This window comes from Chlorocebus sabaeus, chromosome 11, assembly GCF_047675955.1.
Source record: "Chlorocebus sabaeus isolate Y175 chromosome 11, mChlSab1.0.hap1, whole genome shotgun sequence".
Lineage (NCBI taxonomy): Eukaryota > Metazoa > Chordata > Mammalia > Primates > Cercopithecidae > Chlorocebus > Chlorocebus sabaeus.
In genome coordinates this window covers 45694053-45710026 of record NC_132914.1, presented here as the reverse complement: position 1 = coordinate 45710026, position 15974 = coordinate 45694053, and the positions used below count along the sequence as shown (strand labels likewise).

The 15974-nt window shown below is 37.5% G+C and overlaps 1 protein-coding gene and 1 pseudogene across 5 annotated transcripts in view; both read left to right on the top strand.

The window, feature by feature from the left end:
• SENP1 (SUMO specific peptidase 1) overlaps positions 1-15974 on the top strand; it is a 61493-nt gene that overhangs the window by 35142 nt on the left and 10377 nt on the right. For 4 of the 5 annotated variants that reach the window (XM_008003035.3, XM_008003036.3, XM_008003034.3 and 1 more), the window contains 4 exons: positions 3884-3922; positions 5137-5221; positions 5597-5752; positions 6982-7113. In XM_008003035.3, coding sequence (XP_008001226.2) covers positions 3884-3922; positions 5137-5221; positions 5597-5752; positions 6982-7113 — 412 coding nt within the window. The remainder of the gene's footprint in view (positions 1-3883; positions 3923-5136; positions 5222-5596; positions 5753-6981; positions 7114-15974) is intronic. The other variant, XM_073020672.1, reaches the window with a different exon arrangement.
• LOC119623903 (large ribosomal subunit protein eL37 pseudogene) lies at positions 13500-15748 on the top strand (annotated as a pseudogene).

Here is a 15974-nt window from a genome sequence, read left to right as displayed (position 1 = left end):
GCACTTCTTTCACAAGCCTCACTTTCTCACTTTAACAAGTATTTACCGACAGCCTACTGTGTGCCAGGTACTAGTATAAATATTGAGGATAATAGTGAACAATGTGAAGTCCCTATTCTCAAGAAGCTTGCATTCTACTTGAGGGGAAGGATGAAGGACAGATAGTGAACAAATAAACAAACGTATATGCCTTGAAATGATAAGTGCTATGAAGAAAATTGAAGCAGGGTAATGTATAGAGTAGGATTGGGAAGATACTATTTGTGTAGGGTGGTCATGGAAAGTCTCTGATCAAGTGACTTGAGCAGAGACATGATGGAGGTAAGAGGGAGCCATATGGAAATATGGGACTCTTTCATGTGTTTTTATAAGCTGGACTATTTTCAGTTTGTAAATACAGTAAGCATTTCTTGCCTTCACATTCAGTGTTCTTTTTGCCTGGAATGTCCTCCATACCTCAACTTTGTCTGTCAGTAGTGTTTTATCTTTCAGGTCTCAATTCACATGTGAACTTCTGCATGAAACTTTACTTATCTGGAGGTATCAAATACTTCTTGCTCTGTAATCCAGTAGGTTACTATGATTGGTGTGCCTTTGCCATATATGGCTTTGGGAATTCAATTGCTAGGATGAGAATAACATCAGTTTTCTATTGAGAAGATTAAGGGTAATGAAATATTCTTTCTCATCTCAGTTCCCCTACTTCTTTGCAGCTCCCCCATGTGTTCTAAGCTTTAAATATTTCTTAAAATTCTCTATTTGTTAAGTCTTTGGGGGAGACTTCATAGTTTGGATTCTTTATTTCTTACATCTTTTTTTGGAGTCAGATCTGCCTTCTGATTTTGAGTTGGAAAAGGCTTCATGTAGCTTTGGACAACTTACTCTTCTGAACCTCAGTTTCCTTATCAATAAAATGCCAGTATTGATACCTTACACTTAATCGTGAAGATTAACTTACAAATAAAACACTTATTTTTATATGTGCTTCATGTGAAATGCCACAAGATGTGTGCAGCTTTCTTGGGAAGAAGTTGATCTCTCAGGTAAAGAGTTGATCTCAGTTCCTTAATGGTTCTTTACTAAAACTGCCTTTCATTTACGGAGGATTTCCCCTAGTGATGACTAAAGAATAAGTTGGCAGGAAAAATGGTCTGTAGGGTAAGGCTGTTTGAGTGATGCTCTTTGTCAAAGTTGGAGCCTACTCTGCTGATGCTTGGTTTATTGGCTCTCTACTCTTAATTCTCCACTGCTGCCTCCCAGTTAAGTTCCAGTAATGAAGATCTGCTTTTATTTCCCAGAATATGCTATGCTGTGTCATACCTCTTTGCCGTTATACTTTCCGTTTGTTCTGTCTGGATGTCCCTTTGTCTCTCTGTCTACTTGATAAGCTCTTATTTTGCTTTCTTCTTTCTTTCTTTCTTTCTTTCTTTCTTTTTTTCTTTCTTTCTTTCTTTCTTTCTTTCTTTCTTTCTTTTTCCTTTCTCTTTCTTTCTTTCTTTCTTTCTTTCTTTCTTTCTTTCTTTCTTTCTTTCTTTCCTTTCTTTCTTTCTTTCTTTTTCTTTCTTTCTTTCTTTCCTTTCTTTCTTTCTTTTCTTTCTTTTCTTTCTTTCCTTTCTTTCCTTTCTTTCCTTTCTTTCCTTTTTCCTTTCTTTCCTTTCTTTCTTTCTTTCTTTCTTTCTTTCTTTTCTTTCTTTAGAGACAGAGTCTTGCTCTATCACCCAGGCTGGAGTGCAGTGGCACAATCTCTGCTCACTGCAACCTCTGCCTCGCGGGTTCAAGCAATTCTCATGCCTTACCCTCCAGGGTAGCTGGGATTACAGGCACATGCCACCATACCCAGCTAATTTTTGTGTTTTTAGTAGAGATTGGGTTTCACCATGTTGGCCAAGCTGGTTTTGAACTCCTGACCTCTGGTGTTCCACCCACCTTGGCCTCCAAAAGTGCTGGGATTACAGGCATGAGCCACCATGCCTGGCCTTAATTTTGCTTTTCAAAATCTCACCCAGGTGTTATTTTTTTTTTTCTCAGAAGATTTCTTTGACTTTGCCAGATAACATTAGTTTTTTCTTCCATCCTTCTACCTTGTTTGTTACTAATACCTTTGTACCTGTCACCCATTACTGGTTATGGTGCTTGGCATATGATGGGTGCTTAGTAAATAAATCTTTGTTAGATAAATGAATTTCCTAGGTAGGCTGAAGTGCTCTCTTGAGTAGCCCAAGTACTCATTTCCCCCTGGCTTTTTTTTTAATGCTTTGATCTATTGAAAGGCACAGTCAAAAGAATACAGTCTTTGGAATTGGACAGATAAGACTTCTAATCCTGGCTTTTCAAGATAAATAATCATTTTGAACCTCCTTTTTCATTTCTGTACAGTATGAGTAATAATTCTTTTTTATATATTATGTTGAGGTTTAAATAATATGGGCATTTTCATTAGGCTTAACTAATACATAAAACATCTAGAGCAGAGTTTTACATGTAGAGCACTAAGTATGTGCTCAAAAACAGTTGTAGTTATTATTACTATATGCCTCAATTATATGAGAAATAATACATCTCTTTGGAAAGGCAGATTTTCCCTGCATTTTGTTTTCCTGAGCCAGTGGATACCTTGATCCATTGAAGAAAACTGCTGGCCCCTACATTACTTGTTCATTCAAGAAATACTAAATGGCTGGGCATGGTGGCTCATGCCTGTAATCCTAGCACTTTGGGAAGGCCAAGGTGGATGGATCACCTGAGGTCGTGAGTTCGAGACCAGCCTGGCCAACATGGTGAAACCTCATCTCTACTTAAAAAAAAAAAAAAAAAAATTAGCCGGGTGTGGTGACGGGTGCCTGTAATCCCAGCTACTCAGGAGGCTGAAGCCAGAGAATCTCTTGAACCCGAGAGGTGGAGGTTGCATTGAGCCGAGATTGTGCCACTGTACTCCAGCCTGGGCAACAGAGTAAGAGTCAAAAAAAGAAAACTAAATGCCTACTATGTGCCAAGCACTATTCTAGTTGCAGAGGATTTTGTTTTCTTTTGTTTTGTTTTTAAGAGACAGAGTCTTCCTGTGTTGCCCAGTCTGGTCTTGAACTCTTGGCTCAAGCGATCCTCCCTCCTCAGCCTCCTAAAGCACTAGGATTACAGGAATGAGCCACCATGCCTGGCCTCTAATCCAGGTCTCTTAACTCCCAATTTGATGCTGTTTACTTATTCTGTATATTTAAAAGTTTTCTTTGGAAAAGTGTTCACTCTTTTTCTTTTTGTTTCTGTGATAGATCCTGCCTAGTTAGAAGTTTATAGATAAGGAAGTTTGAGAAAAACAAGAGGCTCTAGGACAATTAATCATGCCTGTGGCTCTGCTCAGCATATCACTTGGGTTGTCAGCAAGAGCCACATGGACCTAGAATTGACCTGTCATCTTTGGAATGAAGTAGTGTTGCTGATTCTCTGCTTTGGCTCATTGGCTTATTAGCCATTTGATGTAGATTATTTTGTGGGTGGGGATTTTTAATAAATTTTTCAACCTGAATCATTTGGGAAGAGCAATGTTCTAGCTTAATGTATTATTTTGAGAAGTGATGTCCTCTTTCACGTAATGTTGGTCTCTCATGCAAGTAGGAGCTATGCCAAATATAATATCTCTGCTGAACTTTGGGTCACCTTTTTAACTAATATGTATCCATATGATTTTAACTAATATGTATGCGTAAGTATTGTGTCTCCTTATTTCCTAATTACAGTTATTTTATGTCATTTGGATTCCTTTTACTTATTCCATACTTGTAAAGCATTCGTATAAACTACTTAAATTATGGTTTTTATTGATGAAAATATTTTCATTTTCTCATAAGCCTCCTGCTCATTTGTCAAATTTTTCTTTTCCTACCCATAGTTCTACTTTCTTCCAGGCAGAGCTGTGGATCAAAGAATTGTAAGTTATTTTTGGTATCATTTTTCCTTCTCAATCACTTTGTTTTTTGCCAATAAGAAGTACCTGTTTAGGCTGGGTGTGGTGGCTCACGCCTGTAATCCCAGCACTTTGGGAGGCCAAGGGAGGTGGATCATCTGAGGTCAGGAGTTCAAGACCAGCCTGGCCAACATGGTGAAACCTCATCTCTACTAAAAATACAAAAATTGGCTGGGCGTGGTGGCACGCGCCTGTAATCCCAGCTTTGTGGGAGACTGAGGCGAGAGGATTGCTTGAACTTGGGAGTTGGAGGTTACAGTGAGCCGAGATTATGCCACTGCACTCCAGCCTGGGCAACAGAGTAAGACTCCGTCTCAAAAAAAAGAAAAAAGTACCTGTTTATACTTTTAAGTTGATGAGTTTTCAAAATTTTGTTGGAGTTGGAACATTTCTACACTTATGTTTATTAAATCTATAACAATTGTTGAAGCTAAATTAAATTGGAAAAATAGAGTTAGCTATTATGTAGTAGGGACAATAAATTATCCTATTTTGGCATTTGTAAAACTAATTTATTGAATAATTCATATTTCTGGACTTTGCAAAATCACTGAAAGCATTTAGTCTTGTTTAAGGAACTTACTTTATTGAGTTATCCAAACCCCTTGGTCTCAGTAATTTTTTAAAAATCTATCAAAAATATAGTATTTGAATTAAACTTCAGCAATATCTTGTATTAGTTTCTCCTTTGGGGCTCAATCCCATTTTTGGATTTCCGGACTGAAGTTTCGCTTTCATTATAATCTTAAAAACATGTTAAGAAAAGAACTATGTGTTTACAAATGTTAACAAGTCATCTGTTCACATTTAGCAATGCACTGATATTTTTAGTAATTTCAGTAAAAATAGTTCAAGTGTGGTGGCTCACATCTGTAATCCTAGCACTTTGAGAGGCCAAGGTAGGGGGGTCGCTTGAGCCCAGGAGTTTGAGACCAGCCTGGGCACCATAGTGAGACCCTATCTCTATAAAAAATAATAATAATGTCTGTAAAAAGAGTAGAGTAATTTCAGTAACATTATGTGGTTTCACTCTATGTCTTAAAATAAGGATGATAAGTTAGTATAAGGATTTTAGACTTTCTTTGTGAGGGTTCTGTATTTAATACTCAGTGTACATCAACAATACGTTTGATACTGAGAGTGGTCTACATTTGGTCACATTCCTTTTCATTTTCTAGAACTAGTGTTTATGATTCTCGAGCACGAGAAAGATTGCGCCAGATTGAAGAACAGAAAGCATTGGCCTTACAGCTTCAAAACCAGGTAAAAAAGAAAATTGGAATAATATTGCAAATAAATAGTACATCGAAATAGAAACTATTTTAGAAAGTTACCCAGATTTGGGTAATTGCTGTTGTAATTCCAAGATCGTATGGTAGCATAGCATGTTATAATATGTGGTAAATGTTCTCGGTCTGTCCAGTCAGTACTACTCATTGTACATAAGACAAATATACATAGTCCCCTACTTGTGATGGTTTGACTAATGATTTTTTGACTTTACAAAAAAGTGAAAGTAATAGGCATTTCAGCATGCTCCTTGACTTATGACAGGTTTATTAGGACATAACCCTATCATAAGTCAAGGAACAGCCACAGATTTCTTTATCCCGCTTATTCTGAAGTTTTATCTTTCAGAGATTGCAGGAGCGGGAACATACAGTACATGATTCAGTAGAACTGCATCTTCGTGTACCTCTTGAAAAGGAGATTCCTGTTACTGTTGCCCAAGAAACACAAAAAAAAGGTCATAAATTAACTGATAGTGAAGATGAATTTCCTGAAATTACAGAGGTAAATTACATACACTTAATTTCTACACCACCAAGTATTATGTTTAGAAAGAATTCCTCGGACGAATTTCAAACATAAAAGCAATAGTGGTCAAGCACGGTGGCTCACGCCTGTAATCCCATCACTTTGGGAGGCTGAAGCGGGTGGATCACTTGAGGTCAGGAGTTCGAGACCAGCCTGGCCAACATGGTGAAACCCCGTCTCTACCAAAAATACAAAAATCATCTGGGCGTGGTGGCAGGCACTTGTAATCCCAGCTACACAGGAGGCTGAGACAGAAGAATTGCTTGAACCCAGGAGGCAGAGGTTGCAGTGAGCCGATATCCTGCCTCTACACTTTAGCCTGGGTGACAGGCCAAGATTCCATCTCAAAAAAAAAAAAAAAAAAAAAAAAGCCGTAGAACACTTGGTATTTAGGTTTTCTTGTATATTTCTGCTTTCACTTATTTTACATACCAATCTGGGCTTTATTTTTAAAATATTGAAAATTTATGAAAGAACTGTTGGTGGCTTTTAACAACTTCAGTGGAGAAGCATTTAATACATTTGTCTTTCCTGTCATGTGGATTTTTACTTACTGCGCACATACAATAGTTTGATCCCAAATTGTAAGCTGAAGTTTGCTCTTTTTTTAAGTAATAAAACCCATTATAGAAAATTTAGAAAATACATGGAGGTCTGTGTACATTTTTAGATAATCCGTTTCTTTATCCATACTTCTCTTTGAAACCTACCTTGTAGCTGGTGAGCATAACACACTTACTATAGTTGTACTGAATTCCGTATTTTATATTTTAAAAAAAGATCTCTAAGAAAGTAATTTCTAAAAGATACTGCCTTTACTCTCTTACTATAACCTTTCGTGAAAAAATCTGTTTCTCAGGAAGTTGTTTGGACCAGAGATATAAAATATAGTTAATTTTTCTCATGGCTTAGAAAATTTGATAGCAGAAGGTTATTTCAGATTTTAGGATTAATATGGAAACAAGGATCTGAATGTTGTGCTGAAAAAGAGAAGGGAGGACTAGATGAAGTGTAAAGAAGTAATCAGGGATTACTGGGAAGGAATAGAAACCAAAATGTTACATAGAAGTAAACTGATTAACAGTAAATTTATAAACAATCGAATGGTGATAAATATAGTCTGAGGATTTCATGGGGCTTGGTGAGAAATATGGTTTTCCTGAAGCCACGCATGTTTGATGTCTTGACACCTTTTGTTTTCTTAGGAAATGGAGAAAGAAATAAAGAATGTATTTCGTAATGGGAATCAGGATGAAGTTCTCAGTGAAGCATTTCGCCTGACCATTACACGCAAAGATATTCAAACTCTAAACCATCTGAATTGGCTCAATGATGAGGTAATATTGCATCTATCTTTACATACAAATAACAAACATTAAGTGGCAGTTAAATTAAGGCATTATCTCACTATTTCTCAAAATGTGGTCCATGGATGACCCGCATTAAAATCACCTCTCATAGGCCTCTTCATTCTTGTAACCATGTGGGAGTGTGGTGGAGACAGGCATTTTTAACAAACATCTCAGGTGTATTTAAGAGTCTGAGAACCACTGAATTTACCTTTTCTTGTATTGAAGATTTGAACACTGAAGAAGACATTCACTCATTGGTATTCTCACTCTCTTTAAGGCTCTTGTTCTGCAGTTCATCTCTTCTGAACAAATAAGTATTAGCTGACCATTTTGCAGCATGAAGGAATACTTTGGGATTTCTTTATAGGAATCCAGTTTTACTTCCCTTTCTACCTAAGTTCTACTCATTTTAGATCGCTTACAAAATGAATGATAAGCTTTCCAAAATAGCCTCCATTTATGTATGATATTTTTTAAATGGACATTGACAAAGTTATATTATTATTAAATATTTGAGGTATTGGGAAAGTTACGGTCTTCACCTCCTAACTCCAGTTTATTTTAAGTATATTAATTACACTACAATTTTTTAACTGATCTATTCCTAAACCTAAACCTGTAAGTACCTATTTTATTTTAGAAGGTTATTTTTACAGCAAAGGAAAACTGGGTTGGGTATCTTTTCCTAAGTACCTTCTTTCTGTGAGCATCCCTGCCTAATCTGGGTATACTCAAGCTTCACAGCTGTGGAGGATCTTTAGTTTCTCAGTGTAGTAATCATTAAATATTTTAGATATCCATATCCTGTTTTTGCATGATCAAGACCTTCCAAATAATATTTGCTAATAACTATTGATCATTTACCTCATTAGGTACAATTCATGTTTTATGTGTTTTATTCTTGTAATAGTCATCATATCTTTGGAGGTAGATATGATAGTTTTATCATCTCCATTCTACAGATAAAGAAACAAGGCATAGAAAGATTTAAAAACTTGCAAGGTTATACAGCTAGTAAACAGCAGAGCCAAGATTAAGACCCAAGTATTGGGTCTTATCTACTATATCTTACCACCTCAGAATCTTAAATTGGATCCTAGTCTTAGGATCAGAAATATAGAACTTAGGAGCCATGTATCATGTCCAGGATGCTGGTTTTCTCTGGGGCCAGCCCCATTCTTTTTGCCACTAGTTGGTTTATAAGATAAAAATTTCAGAAGCTCATCACTCCGTGAATAATATCTGTGACCAAGAATAATAAGGAAGACATGGTTTGTTACTATCTTTCTTTAGAAGAAACCCTCTTTGCTTCTTTTGGCTCAGATATTACAACATTGGTTCAAATAATAGAAAAAAAAGAGTTCACCAAATCAAAGGAGGAAATGAAAATCAAGGATAGTTATAAGTATCCACTGTTAAGTTATTTTTGATCTGTGGTCTTTTGCCATTTTTTTTTCCTGCCATTGCTGGTGGGGAGAGGTCAGTTATTCTAAAGGGATAGAAGGCTTTAGTTTGTTGTAAGTCATGGAAAACCTCCTAGAGGGCAGCAATGAGTAGGATATGAGCTGAGTTCTTGCGATTTACTGTGGCATTTACCTCAGTGAGATTCCTTACAGAGACAGCATTCATCAGGACATATTTTCCATTCACTGGGCCCATCAGAGGCTGGAGTTTTAGCAAGCTAAGTTAATGGAAATTACATTATTTTAGAGGAGATGAGAGGAAGGAAAGATTCTTTGTCTGCTTTATCCCTACCACACCTAGCCATAACTTTTGTAGAAGGAGTGCATTTCTCCTCAGTTCAGAATAATGTTATCCTTGAAAGTGAGTGCCAATTCACATGTCCATAATAATGATGGGAGCTATCTTAAAAAGCACCATTTTCAAAGTACCATGTCTCGTAGGCTTTCAAAGTTACTGCCCTTGAGAAGCTAACATCTTGATGGAGTATTAGTAGATATCCTTAAGTATTGATACTCATTGAAGAATACTGAATTTTGGCCAGACGCAGTGGGTCATGCCTATAATCCCAGTGCTTTGGATGGCTAAGGTGAGAGGATCACCTGAGGCCAGGAGTTCAAGAGCAGCCTGGGCAACATAGCAAGACCCCATCTCCACAAAAAAATTAAAAATTAGCCAGCCATGGTGGCATGTGCCTGTAGTCCCAGCTGTTCAGGAGGCTGAAGCAGGAGGATTACTTGAGCTAAGAAAGGAGGATTGCTTGAGTTTAGGAGTTTTAGTTTATAGTGAGCTATGATCGAGCCACTGCACTCTAGACTGGGTGACAGAGCAAGACTCTGTGTCTTAAAAAGAAAACAAGACTTAATTCTGTTTCTCAGTTGTGAACTATCAGTCTTCTTTTGCAAATGATTTGTCCTCTGTTCAATTATCTTCTTCCCTCAAGTAGATATTTTCATTAATAATCATTTCTCTTCTTTTTCTGTTTCCTTTTTTATAAGATGTATTAAAACTTTCTCCAAAATAAGTGGCTGATATATTGTTCTTACCATTTTATAAACAAAGTACCATACTTCGTAGGATTTCAGAGTTAAAAAGGAATATAAGAACCAGGAAGTAAAAGGAATCAGATTCAGTTTATAAGGAAATTAAAACCCAGAAATCCTATTTTTGGAATATATATAGAAAGCCGTTAGGATACCCTGTTCCTAAAAGAAAAGTAGACCACAGTGCCTATTCATACAATAGGTTTTAAAAAAAATTTCATAAATGGATTTCTCTATAGGTGAGTTTGGTTAAATTCTGTACAACTTCAAAGGACTAATGATTGACAGGATTAATACAATAAAACGTCTCAAAAATGGAATGTGGGAACTGGCTGCCATATAAAGAATACCAAAGGAGGCAAGAAGACTGTTAAAATCAAGACACTGTAGATGGGGATTTCTATACTGGGTCAGGAGATGAGTTATTAATAGAAATGTCTAATTAAGGAAGGGAGGATGGAGTTAAAGCGAGGAGAAATTACGCTGGGAGCAGTGGCTCATGCTTGTAACCCCAACACTGGGAAGCTGAGATGGGAGGATTGCTTGAGCCAGGCTTTCGAGGCTGCCGTGAGTTATGATTGTGCCCCTGCGCCCCACTCCAGGGTGGGTGACAGAACAAGACTCTGAGACCCTGTCTCTTTAGAAAAACAGAGAAAGGAAAAATAAGTTGCAAAAGTGGAAGTAGATTGAAACAGTCAAGAAACAGAAGGAAATATTTTCAAATGGGTGTCATTATTAGAAACTATGCATTAATTCCTGGAGATTGAATTGGATGACTTCTGGAATCCCTTCCAACTTTAAGATTCTAGGTTTATTGTCCTGAGTACTGCTTTAGGCTTTGTGTTTCTCTTTATGGCCAAATGGTTCTCCTTTGAGGGACTAAGGATTGTTTTAAAAGGCATCAGATAAATTTAGAAATACATGGATATAATTTAGGTATACAAGTAAATAAAACTGACTTTTGCTTCTGGTCATGATAAAGGAAACAAAATTTACCCTTTCAGCTTAACTAGAAAATTAGACAAAACATGAAGCAACAATTTTCAGACATTGGGTAACAGGTAGTACCAGGCAGTGATCCCTGAGGGAAGGGAAATAAAAGGGATGCATGCTATAATATCCCCAGCTTTCTAGGGTGGGGTGTGTGTGTTGTGAAGGAGGGACTGGTAGAGCCTGTGCAGAGGGGCTTCCCTCCAGTCTTTGGCTGAGTACCAATTTGTGCATGTATGAGAAGAAGCTACCGGAGGCTGGGGAAAGAACCACCAGAAAGAAGGGATCAGCACAGTTTTAGAGGCGGCACAGGTGTCAGTAGTTTATGTTCCAACCGGTTAGAGTAGAAAAACCTCCTAAGTCACAGGGCATTGAATAGAATCCTCAGAGGGGTATTGCCTCAGAAATAGGGCGAAACTGCCCCTAGAATAAAACTGACCCTAGAATAAAACTGACCCTAGAGGATCACCTGAGGCCAGAATAAAGGCTGCTGTGGACCCACCATCACAAAGCCTAAAAACAAGCCTCAAAAGCCTGAAACCGATCCAGATAACCTATATCCCAGAGAAAAGCCTAACAATATTTAAAGGAATACAACAAATTCCAGCAACAACAAGGCCCAACATAAAATTTGCAATATCCAGCATCCAACTAGAAATGACCAGAAATACACGAGGAAGGAAAGTACAATTTATGATGAGGGAGAAAAGAAACACCCAGAAATGACCAAAATAATAGAATTGGCAGACAAGGATATTTAAAAAGTTACTATAAATATCTTCCACATATTCAAGAAGTTAGAAGAAAATGGACATCATGAGGAGAGAAATGGAAGATATTTTTAAACAAGACCGACATTGAATTTCTAGAAATGAAAAATATATCTGAAATAAAAATACATAAGGTAGTATTAATAGTAGATTAGACACTTCATAAGAAAAAATTCGTAAACTTGAATAGCAGTAGAAACTGGAATGTGAGACACACAATAAAAGTCAAAGAAAGATGTCAAGAGCGTCAGTGAGCTGTGGGATTATACCAGACAGGTTAAGCATGTAATTGGAGTCCCAGAAGGAAAGGTGGGGGTGTAGGTGGTGTTAGAAATTTATTTAAAGAAATAATGATGGAAGATTTTTCAAATTTGAAAACTGAACTGACAAGTTTGAGAAGTTCTCTATACCCCAAGTAGAAGAAACATCATGCTAAAATGTATAGTAATCAAGTTGCTGAAAACTGGTGATAAAAATACTAAGTGCAACCAGAAGGAAAAAGGCACATTAAGTACAGAAGAACAAAGGTAGGTATAACTGTCAGAAATAATGTAGGCCAGAAGACAATGTAGCTACATCTTTAAAGTACTGCAGAAGAAACAAATTTGTCAGTAGAAATTCTATACCCAGCAAATATATCTTTCAAAAAATAAGGCTGTACTTTTCCAGACAAACAAATGCTGATAGAGTTCATCACCAGCAGGCCTGTACCAGAAGAAATATTATGTGTTCTTCGGGCAGAAGAAAAATTGCAAATGGAAATGTCAGTCTACACAAAGGAATGAAGAGGAGTGGAGTTGTTCTCATTTTTTCATATGTCTAGAAGAGAGGTGACTAAGGCAGAACTAAAACAACATACTGTGGGATTTATAACATACAGAAGTAAAATATAATCACAGCACAAAGAAGGAGACAAAATGGACAAATATACTCTTGGAAGATCCTTATACTCTACATAAAGTGGTATAATGTTATATGAAGGTAGACTATGATAAGTTAAAGGCATAGTAAATCATAGAGTAACCACTAAAACATAAAAATTAAAAGCAAGATATATTTACTAAGCCAATAATGGAGATAAAATGGAACTTTAAAAATCCAAAAGAGTTGGAAAGAAGAAAAAAGATAAAAAGAACAGAACAAATAGGAAAAAAGAGCAAGATGGTAGATTTAAACCCAACCACATGAATGTTAAATGTAAATTACCTAGGTCAGCATTGTCCAACAGAAATATAATGTGAGCCACATATTTTAAATTGTCTAATAGTTACTTTTAAAAAAGTAAAATGGGCCGAGTGCAGTGGCTCATGCCTGTAATCCCAGCACTTGGGAGGCCAAGGCGGGTGGATCACTTGAGGTCAGGAGTTCAAGACCAGCCTGGCCAACATGGCGAAACCCTGTCTCTACTAAAAATACAGAAAATTAGCCCGGCATCATGGTGTGTGCCTGTAATTGGGAGGCTGAGGCAGGAGATTCACTTGAACCCAGGAAGCAGAAGTTGCAGTGAGCCGAGATCGTGCCACTGCACTCCAGCCTGGGTGACAGAGCAAGACTCTGTTTCAATTAAAAAATATACACATATATAAAAAATATATATTTAATATATGTTATATATAAATAATATATTTTTATATAAAAACATATAATATAGACCGGCCACAGTGGCTCACGCCTGTAATCCCAGCACTTTGGGAGGTAGAGGCGAGTGGATCACCTGAGGTCAGGAATTTGAGACTAGCCTGACCAACATGCTGAAACCCCGTCTCTACTAAAAATACAAAAATTAGCCAGGTGTGGTGGCAGGCGCCTGTAATCCCAGCTACCCGAGAGGCTGAGACACAGAATCGCTTGAACTGGGGAGGTGGAGGTTAAAGTGAGCTGAGATCACACCACTGCACTCCAACCTGGGCAACAGAGTGAGACTTTGTCTCAAAAATATATATAATATATATAATATTAATATATATTATATAACATATATAAAAATATATAAAATAATATATATGTAATATATATTTGATATATGTATATGTAATATGTAATATATATAATATATATCAAATATATATTTTGTATATAATATATAAAATGAAATAACATTATTTAACCCAATATATCCAGAATATGTCATTTTGGCATGTAGTCAAAATACTATTGAGATATTTTACCTTCTCTTTGAAATGTGCTATGCAGTTTACACTTATAGTACATCTCTAGTTGGATTAGTCACATTTCAAGTGCTCAATAGTCACATTTGGCTAGTGGCTGCCTTACTGAACAGTATAGGGTAAATAAACATCCAATTAAAAGTAAGAGATTGGCTCTCCTTGGGGAGGCCAGCAAATTTCCAGATAAAGGGAGCTGGTGGGCAGGAAAAAGGCATGCAGCGGCCCTCTTGAGCCAGAAGAATAGCTGCTGACTGATGCCTGGGGGACCAAGCCCATAATTGTGGAGCTGAAGCTGCACTGTGTCCCTTGCTTCAGTCTGACCTTTGGGGAGCCTGCACAGTTCTGACCTCAGTTAGGAGCTGAGGGGAGAAATTTGAGAATGTTTGGCCCTGTGTAACAGCAAAAGGATTCATTGGTGAGGGTGTCTGGCAGGTATCCGTAAAGATAATAAGATGAAGGGAACATCGCTGTTTGGAAAGTGTCGTGATACGATACACAAGTTGTTCTGCCTCTGTGGCTGTAAGGCCTACCGCCTTCAGGAGTCAACCTGTGGCAAATGTGGCTCCCCTGCTAAGGGCAAGAGAAAGTATAACTAGACTGCCAAGGCTAAAATAAAATACCAATGCGACTGGTTGAATGAAGCACCTAAACATCATATACTGCAGATTTAGGCATGGACTCTGTGAAGGAACAACACCTACACCCAAGAGGGCAGCAGTTGCATCATCCAGTTAATCTTAAGAATTTCAGTGATTAGTCATGAAATAAATATTCTGGTTTTTAAAAATGTATATATGTTAAACATATGTTTATATGTATATGTTATATCTATATTACATATATGTGAAAGGAGGCAGAGATTGTCAGATTGGATTAAAAAGCTGTCTGTAAGAAACCATTTATTTATTATTTATTTTTGAGATGGAGTTTTGCTCTTGTCACCCAGGCTAGAGTACAGTGGTGTGATCTTGGCTCACTGCAACCTTAGCCTCCCAGCTTCAAGTGATTCTCCTGCCCCAGCCTCCTGAGTAGCTGGGATTACAGGCACCTGCCACCACACCCAGCTAATTTTTCTATTTTTATTAGAGATGGGTTTTCACCACGTTGGCCAGGCTGGTCTTGAACTCCTGATCACAGGTGACCCACTGCCTTGGCCTCCCAAAGTGCTGGGATTACAGACGTGAGCCACTACGCCTGGCCAAGAAACCATTTTAGATGTGAAGACATAGGTTTACAAAAGTTAAAGGACAGAAAAAATATACCCTGCAAACATGAATCAAAAGAAAAAGTGACTTATTAGCATTATACAAATTAGATTTCAGAACAAGGAATATTATCAGTAATAGAGACATTTCTTAATGATAAAAGGGTCAGTTCATCAAGAAGGCTTAACAACCTAAATATGTACACACCTAATAACAGAACTTCAAAATAGGTGAAGCATAATCTGATAGAACTGAAAGGAGAAATAGACAAATCTATTACTATTGGAGGTTTCACTGCTTCTGAGTAATGGATAGAATAAGTAGAAAATCAGTAAGGATGTAGAAGACTGGAACAGTTAGATCGATCCTATGCACCCAAATGTTTGTACACCAGAAACACTTTTTCCTCTACTCAGCCCTCTATGCCCTATCCTACGTGGAGAAGCAGGATAACTGGAGCATTTCCTGTCTCTCTATTATTTTCCCTCCAACACCCTATTCTCCCTCTCATTCCTTGCTGTCAGTTTACATGGATGAATTGGAAAAATAGCAAGCTGACATGTCTCTTTTTTGGGGGATGGGTTCTACTCTATAAACACATATTAGTTATTACCAGTTGTTTCCAATTGGAAAAGCATTGGACTGTTGGAATACAGTATTTCTTAACTTCACCAGCTAGTGAAAGGCCAACGAGAACCAAACTCATAGGAAATATGGGGGACAGGAGGATAGTGAAGGAGGAATTAAGATAGAATCGACATAGCAGACTGTAATTACATTGAAGCCACAGCTAACCAGGCAGACTAATTACCTACTTGGTAAGCTTCATCTCTGAAAAGGAAGAGATGTCTCTCGGCTGTTCAGCATCACAATAGCCTAGTGTATAGAGAGCATATTCTTACTTGATTTGTAGTATAAAATAAGAAGTAAAACTTTATAGTGAAGTACCAAAGTCACCTGATTTTTATTGCAGAATCAGAATCTGGAACAGAGCACTTGCATTTTGATGAACACTCTTTTTTTTTTTTTTTTTTTTTCCGAGTCAGGGTCTCACTCTGTAACTCAGGCTAGAGTGCAGTGGTGTGATCATAGTTCACCGCAGCCTCAAACTCCTGGGCTAAAGTGACCCTCCTGCCTCAGCCTCCCAAGGAGCTGGGACCACAGGAATGTGCCACCATGCCTGGCTTTTTTGTTTATTTTTAGTTTTTA